Source organism: Chiloscyllium plagiosum, chromosome 24, assembly GCF_004010195.1.
Source record: "Chiloscyllium plagiosum isolate BGI_BamShark_2017 chromosome 24, ASM401019v2, whole genome shotgun sequence".
In the NCBI taxonomy this organism is placed as follows: Eukaryota; Metazoa; Chordata; class Chondrichthyes; order Orectolobiformes; family Hemiscylliidae; genus Chiloscyllium; species Chiloscyllium plagiosum.
Genome location: NC_057733.1, coordinates 55900133 through 55908660, shown reverse-complemented (window position 1 = coordinate 55908660; position 8528 = coordinate 55900133). Strand labels below are relative to the sequence as shown.

Below are 8528 nucleotides of genomic sequence, written 5' to 3'. Positions count from 1 at the left end.
GGTAGGCAGATCTTCCTCAACAATGGAAGCTTCTGTAGCTGTGATACCCTCTCTGATTAGTAGTGCTACACCCCCTCCTCTTTCCCCCCCTCCCTATTCTTTTTAAATGCTCTAAACCCTGGAACATCCAGCAACCATTCCTGCCCCTGAGAAACCCATGTCTCTGTTATGGCCACAACATCGTAGCACCAGGTACTGATCCATGCTCTAAGTTCATCACTTTTAATCATTACCTTACATTAGATTACATTACAGTGTGGAAACAGGCCCTTCGGCCCAACAAGTCCACACCGACCCGCCGAAGCGCAACCCACCCATACCCCTACATTTATCCCTTATCTAACACACAGGCAATTTAGCATGGCCAATTCATCTTTGGATTGTGGGAGGAAACCGGAGCACCTGGAGGAAACCCACGCAGACACGGGGAGAACGTGCAAACTCCACACAGTCAATCGCCCGAGGCGGGAATTGAACCCGGGTCTCCAGCGCTGTGAGGCAGCAGTGCTAACCACTGTGCCACCGTGCCGCCCATACTCCTTGCGTTAAAGCAAACACACTTTAACTGATCCCTTATATATCCTGATGGTGATGAAAACTTCAACATTTTCAGGTACAGCAAACTTTGTTTTAACCAGCACCTTATCAACTTGCATTCTTGATAAACCAACCAGGGGGAGAAGGATTGTTGCAGCTTCAGAATCAAAAGCCCACCGAACTGACTTTCCTGTTCTTTTTTTGCTATCTCCATCAATAATCTATTTTCTCTCTTTTTGTGTGTAAGGGATTTAGAGTTTTAGCTTTTAAAGTGTTATATGTGAATGGTTTATATTTAGAGTCAGTCATAGAGATGTACACCACAGAAACAGACACTTTGGTCCAACACATCCATACCGACCTGATATCCTCTAGTTCTGGACTCCCCAACCCCAGGGAAAAGATTTTGTCTATTTACCTTATACATGCCATTCATGATTTTATAAACCTCTATACGGTCACCCCTCAGCCTCCGACACTCCAGGGAATACAGCCCCAGCCTATTCAGGCTCTCCCTATATGTTTAATAATAATGCTGGTTTAGTACAGAAATCTTGCCCATGTTTTCTATCAACCTTGGTTGGACAGACAGTTAACTTGTGCTCAAGATTAGAGTGGTGCTGGAAAACCACAGCTTTTGCCCAAAACATTGATTTTCCTGCTTCTCGGATGCTGCCTGACCTGCTGTGCTTTTCCAGCACCCCCAAATCTTGACTCTGATCTCCAACACCCACTTCTGCCTCGTGCTACTGTACATACCTTAAAATAACATGTCTCCAGGAATAACAGGGCTCAATTTATGATGAGCCACATATGACTAAATCCAACCTGTAAGATGCAAGATGGAAAGGTGCTGCTGCAACCCTACACTTTATATCTTGCAGGTCCTCAAAAAACAGATTAGATGTAGAAATCTAAACATACTTCACTCCCTGTAATTTAAGAACAGCACAATGGCGCAAATTGTAACTTAAATTTATTTCATCAGTCACAGCCCTGGTCTCTGATGAGTTTGTTCTTACATGACTGTTTCTAATACGCAGACAACAAAGGGTAATAGCACAAAGTTAAAAAAGATCCAAGCTTCCAGATATCAACAGTAGGTCAAATCTGTCACAAGTCATCAGCAACATAGGCTTTAATCTTGGAGAATTAGCAGAGACTGTGGGTTTAAAGATGTAAAATCACCATGACTATCTAATAAGTAATATTTATAGCATATTCTATTTTGTATATTTACATTGGAATATTCCAATGTTCTCAAAACGTAGGACAAGACAATTACAAGCAGCTGAATTTTATTTTATCATCAAACATCAATTCGTATCACAATAATCTGCTCCTTTGTAAAAATACCTAAAATATCTTTGGTAATATAAGTTTTGTTATAAATTTACTTTATTCATTCTGTTGTTCGGATATACCAGGATTTTCAATTATTTTTATATCATGTCAAAATCTGCATTAAAAACATGAATAAGGTAAGCAAAACTGGATGGAGTGTGTTCCAGCGCTGGTGATCCTGAAGATGGATTGAAAAATTAGCCGTTTATGGAGACTTGAGCAGATGTTATACACATCTAGAAACTAAAAAGAGTTGCTGTAGGGGTTTATAGCCTTTTAAGAGGTGAGGGGTTTGTGCATGGGGGACTTGATATACCATACAGTGCCTGATTAGAAGTATGCATGCACTGAGCCAACATGGAAGCTGCCAGAGTCCTCAAAACAGTTTCACACAGGGTGCAATGCCAATGCACCACTAGTAAAGTGCCAACAACACCATTAATGACTAATTGATCACTTGGTGACAGGACCATCCTCACAATCTACATTATTGCTAAAAATCATACAACACCAGGTTATAGTCCAACAGGTTTAATTGGAAGCACACTAGCCAGTATGCTCATAAGGAAGGACAGTGATAGCACCTCAGCCATCACCCTACCTACCGATTTTTCTTGTCTCACCCACTATCCAGCTCCTCTCACCCAGCTTGTGTTATACCAGGGCCACTCTGTTCTTGACTTCATTAACGCCTTGATTCAAACATGAACAAAAGAGCTGAATTCCAGAGAGCTGGGGAGGTATCGCATGTGACCAAGTGTGCTATCAAAGAGCACTTGCAAAACTAGATTAACTGGAATCAGCGGAAAACTCTCCAAACTTAGAGCCAAACTGATCACAAAACAAGATGCCAGTGGTTGTTGAAGGTTAATTATCTCAATTTTAAGGAGTCACAGTATAGCGTACAAAGCCCAAATATTTTTAGCTACTTAAAAAGAGCTTCCCTCCAGCTTAAGGTCAAGAGTAATGGAATTCATGGCCCAAGAGTGTGAGGTCACATGGATGCTGTGACATCAATTTAATTTGAAGGAGATCGATTTTTAATTACAGAGAAAGGGTTATGAGAAGTAGGCAGGGAAGTGGAGCCGAAGCCAAGGTCAGAGGCTGGGAATTCTGCAGCAAGTAACATTTCCTGACTCCCCGAAGCCTGCCCATTATCTATGAGGCACAAGCCAGAAGTGTGATTGAACACTCCCCAGTTTCTTGGATGAATGCAGCTCCAACAACACTCAAGAAGTTTGACATCATTCAAGACAAAGGAATTTTCTTGATTGTGTGTGAATGTGGTGCCATTCAGTCCATCTAACATTGACACTCCATAGCACCTGTACCATCTACAAGATGCACTTCAAAGATTCAAAGATCCTTAGAAAACACCTTCCAAATGCATGACAACTACATAGCAGCACCACCATCTTACAAGCCCCCCCTTCAAGGTGCTTGCCACCCCTGACTTAGGAGAAAATCATTGTTGCTAGGTCAAAAGTTTGGAACTCTGCCCAACAGCATTGTGGAGATAACTACACCAAATTGACTAACAGTTTACTAAGGCAGCTCATTACCACTTTCTCTAGGACAACTAGGGATAGACAAGAAATGACGGCCCAGCCAGCAATATGAACAGTGAGAGCTGGAGTGAGAGATTTATTACATGTTTAATGTTTTTTTCTGATGTGGATTTTTGGAATTTGAATTAGTGACAAAGTTTGTTTTTGGCATTTAACTTGCTGGCTCTGTAGCCATGGTGACTTGTTTTAAAATCATTTTAGAGAACTAGCCTTCATAAATCTGTAAAGAGAAAAAGAGTTAATGTTTCGAGTCCAGTAGAAAAAAGTCATAACATGCAAAAAGGGCCCTTTGGTTCACTGAGTCTGCACCTACAATAACTACCATTAAAAGTGCACAAATCCCAATTACCTACACTTGTCCCATATCTTTGAATGTTATATTTCAAGTGCTCATCCAAATTTCTTTTTTTAAGAAGGTTGTAAGGTTTCCAGCCCCCAGGTAGTACATCCCACATTCCCACCATCTTCTAAATTGAAAACTTTTACTTCCCCCCCTCAAATCCTCTCTTAGTTTTTCCTTAAGTAAGAAGCAGGAGATTATGTCCCAAGGGGAACAGTTGTTCCCTACTCATCCTATCCGTACCCTTCGAATCTTATATACCTCAAATCCTGATGAAGAGCTTATGCTCGAAACATCGATTCTCCTGCTCCTCGGATGCTGCCTGACCAGCTGTGCTTTTCCAGCACCACACTCTTCGACTCCATACCTCAAATCATGTCTGCCCTCAGACTTCTCTGCTCTAAAGAAAACAATCCAAACCTACCCAGTCTCTCCTGAAAGCTCAACTTCTCTATCCCAGACAACATCCTGGTGAACCTCCTCTGTAACCCCTCTAATGCTATCACATCCTTCCTGTAGTGAAGTCACTAGAACTGCACACTTCAGCTGTGGCCTAACAAACACTCTGTACAATTCGGACATTACATCCTTGCTCTTACACACTATGCTACAACTGACGAAAACCAGTATCCTTTATGCCTTTTTAAGTATCCTATTCTCATGTGCTCTGCTAACTTCATGGATCTGTGAATAATTACCCTAAAATCCCTCCGTTTCTCTAAGTACGGAGTGTCCTGCCAATCATTAAATACTCAGTCATTTGTTTCTTCTTCCAAAGTGCATACCTCACACTTTTCAGGGTTAAATACCACCTGCCCATTTGCCCAACCCATCTAGAACTTCCTGTAACCTACAAACGATCTTCTTCACTATTAACCACTCTACTAATCTTTGTGTAATTTGCAAACTTGCTTAGCAGTCTCCCCACATTTTCATCCATATCATTTAAGTGTTTAACAAATAAGTGTCCCAGTACTGATCCTTGTGGTACACTGCAGAACACCAGCCTCCAGTCATTTGAATAGCCTTCTACCACTACCCTTTACTCAGCCAGTTTCTGATCCATCTCACAAGTTTCCCCGAATTCCCAGAGTATAACTCTCCTGAAGAAGTGGTGTCACGTACTAAACTCAACTCTAACTCTGATTCTCACTCCGCAGATACTGCCGCATCTTCTGAGTTTCTCCAGCAGTCTGTTTCAGATTTCCAGTATCTGCAGTATTTTGCTTTCACTCAGAAATAACGGTGGACAAGAGGCTGTGGTGATGGTGGTGGCACTTATGCACATTGAGTGTTTATGGTTGAGCAAGGTAAACAATTGCTTAAAAGGTTTCTGTTACCAGAGAAATTTCTGGATTTGTCTTTAAGATTGGCGTAAACTTAGAGACCTCTCAATATTAGTTCCAGTTTTGGACAGGATAATTCTGCAGAACTCCTTGGACAAAGACAGATGTATAAAGCAGTGCTCCTAAGAGAGCGAGAAGATAGCAACACTTGTTAACACTAAGATTACTTTAGGTCCCAGATCAAAAATGTTTGGATAAAACCCTTAAAGAGATTATTTGAAGTGGAGATTATTTAAATTGAGGTGCATGAAACTCCAGGAAAAGGCTAACAGATCTTCCACATTGGGAGTTGAAGTCACAATTAAATAAGTTTAATCAAGGTATTCAAGAACCCTTTCTGGTGTCAGTACTGTGCAAGGATGATTTGGGTAGGGCACAGGGGGCATTTCATGGATTCGTGAAGAGGTTTTTTTTTTAAAAAGATTAATTGGAACATATTTCTACTGTGTGTTTCAAATCTCAAAGCATATTATGTGTATAATTTGGTCTGTTTAATTTTCTCTTCATTTCTTTTGCTTAATAAACTTTAGTTTTATTGTTAAAAGCTAATCTGCAACATTTCAGTTTGAGATCTGACTTGTCTAGTAATAACATCAATAACAATAAGACCATAATAAAAGAAAGAAAATCTAATAGGACTTAGCCTGATTTGTTTTCTGAGAATCCCCCAGCAAAACTATTCACACATTGCTAACAAATGCCTAGACCCTAATCAACAGCCACATACCTTTCCAATCCAGGTGCCCAGCAGACTCACGCAGACTTTGCCATTATCATACAGGTTAGGGTTGAGACGGCCGCTGCATTGAGAAATATAACGGAAAAGCGGTGGAACTGCAGGATAAACATTGGGAAGCTGGATATCAAAGAGAAACAACCCATCATCATAGGGAGTGCGTGTTGGGCCTTTGATCAAAGCAGAGAACAAATCCTATGGAAAGAAAATAAGTTATTGGCCTCGACATTTCCCAGATAACTCCCAATAACAATATATTGAAACAAGTGAAGGGATAAAGCCTCAAGTAGGCTTGCTTTCACCAGCATTCTTCCTCACCACACACTTTAGTCAATGTTTTCATAAAATAAGACTGGTATTTAAAGCATTATTGAGGTAGCTATTTCCATGCAATTCTGAAAGCCCTGGTGGGAGACTGACTTAGAGACTTGCCATTCTATCCTCAAAGGTTTTCACCATGATACCATCAGGAAGTGCTGTAGCAAGTAGTGCCATCTCTTTTCTCACTGTATTGAAAAACTTTTTTGAATCTGCTGGTTGAAATTCCATTTTTTTGAATGCATGGCTCTCTGTAAATTATAAACAGCATGAAATTAGCATAAACAATTGCCATGTCAGAGATTTACAATATCATACGATAAAAACTGGTACTAACTTACACAGTAAACTGCCAACGTATGTTCATAATTACTTGCAACAAAGCTTACCACAAAATTACTGGAGGCCTTTCAGCCCACATTTTATCATGACCAAGAAGGGAGTTGATGGAAGACAATCAGATCAGAGCTAATCTAGGTCTCAACTCCATTTCACCAGTGTTCCATACCCTAACCAAAGTCCATCATTCTCAGTTTTGAAAACTCCAATTATCTCTGCTGTTTGTCATTTTTATAAATGACCTGAATGAGGGCATAGAAGGATGGGTTATTAAGTTTGTGGATGACACTAAGGTTGGAGGAGTTGTGGATAGTGCTGAAGGATGTTGGAGGTTATAAAGGGACATAGATAAGCAGCAGAGCTGAGCCAAGAGGTGGAAAATGGAGTTTAATGTGGAAAAGTGTGAGGTGATTCACTTTGGAAGGAGCAACAGTGTACATGAGCAGAGAGATCTTGGTGTCCATGTACATAGATTCCTGAAAGTTGCCATCCAGGTTGATATGGTTGTTAAGAAGGCATACGGTGTGTTAGTTTTTATTGGTAGAGGGATTGTGTTTCGGAGCCATGAGGTCATGCTGCAGCTGTACAAAACTCTGGCTGCACTTGGAGTATTGTGCACAGTTCTGGTCACTGCACTTTATCAAGGATGTGGAAGCTTTGGAAAGGGTTTGGAGGAGATTTACCAGGATGTTGCTTGGTATAGAAGGAAGGTCTTACAAGAAAAGGCTGAGGGACTTGAGGCTGTTTTCTTTGGAGAAGGAGGTTGAGATGTGACTTAATTGCGACATTTAAGATAATCAGAGAATGGATAAGGTGGACATTGAGAGCCCTTCTCCTCGGATGGTGATGGCTAACATGAGGGGACATAGCTTTAAATTGAGGGTTGATAGATATAGGACTAATCAGAGAGGGTATCACAGCTACAGAAGTTACCATTGTCGAGGAGGGTCTGCCTACAGAGTCAGTATGGGCGGAAATTAGGAACAGCAAGGGAGCAGTCAACTCATTAGGGGTTTACTACAGGCCCCCCAATAGTAGCAGGGAGATTGAAGAAAGCATAGGTCGACAGACTTTAGAAAAAAGTGTGAATGTAGTAGGGTTGTTGTAATGGGGGAGACTTTGATTTTCCCAATATTGATTGGAACCTCCTTCGAGCAGATGGTTTGGAAGGAGCTGTTGTTGTCAGGTGTGTTCAGGAGGGTTTCCTAACTCAGTATGTTGACAGGTCGACTCGGGGAGAGGCCATTTTGGATTTGGTGCTCGGCAACGAGCCAGGGCAGGTGTCAGATCTTGTGGTGGGAGAGCATTTTGGTGATAGTGACCACAACTGCCTCACATTCTACATAGCTATGGAGAAGGAGAGAAGCAGGCACAATGGGAGGATATTTAATTGGGGAAAAGAAAACTATGATACTATTAGACTTGAGTTGGGAGGCATGGACTGGGAGCAATTGTTCCATGGCAAAGGCACTATAGACATGTGGAGACTGTTTAAGGAACAGTTGTTGCAAGTGATGAATAAATATGTCCCTCTGAGACAGGCAAGAAGGGGGAAGATAAAGGAACCTTGGATAATGAGATCGGTGGAGCTTCTCGTCAAAAGGAAAAAGGTAGCTTACATAAGGTGGAGGAAGTTAGGGTCAAGCTCAGCTCTAGAGGATTACATTCCTGAAGAAGGGCTTATGCCCGAAACGTCGATTCTCCTGTTCCCTGGATGCTGCCTGACCTGCTGCGCTTTTCCAGCAACACATTTCCAGCTCGAGAGGATTACAGGCAGGTGAGGAAGGAGCTCAAAAATGGTCTGAGGAGAGCCAGGAGGGGGCAAGAGAAAGGCTTGGCAGAACGGATTAGGGAGAACGCAAAGGCATTTTATACTTGTGTGAGGAATAAGAGAATGGTCAAAGAAAGAGTAGGGCCAATCAGGGATAGCATAGGGAACTTGTGTGTGGAGTTTGAGGAGGTAGGGGTAGCCCTAAATGAGTTTTTTGCTTCTGTCTTTA

At 41.6% G+C, this 8528-nt stretch overlaps 1 protein-coding gene across 4 annotated transcripts in view; it reads right to left on the bottom strand.

Moving 5' to 3' along the window:
* Window positions 1-8528, bottom strand: part of LOC122562329 ((E3-independent) E2 ubiquitin-conjugating enzyme UBE2O) — a 161442-nt gene that overhangs the window by 28066 nt on the left and 124848 nt on the right. For all 4 annotated transcript variants that reach the window (XM_043715203.1, XM_043715202.1, XM_043715200.1 and 1 more), the window contains 2 exons: window positions 6304-6440; window positions 5863-6066 (listed from right to left, as the gene is read on the bottom strand). In XM_043715203.1, coding sequence (XP_043571138.1) covers window positions 5863-6066; window positions 6304-6440 — 341 coding nt within the window. The remainder of the gene's footprint in view (window positions 1-5862; window positions 6067-6303; window positions 6441-8528) is intronic.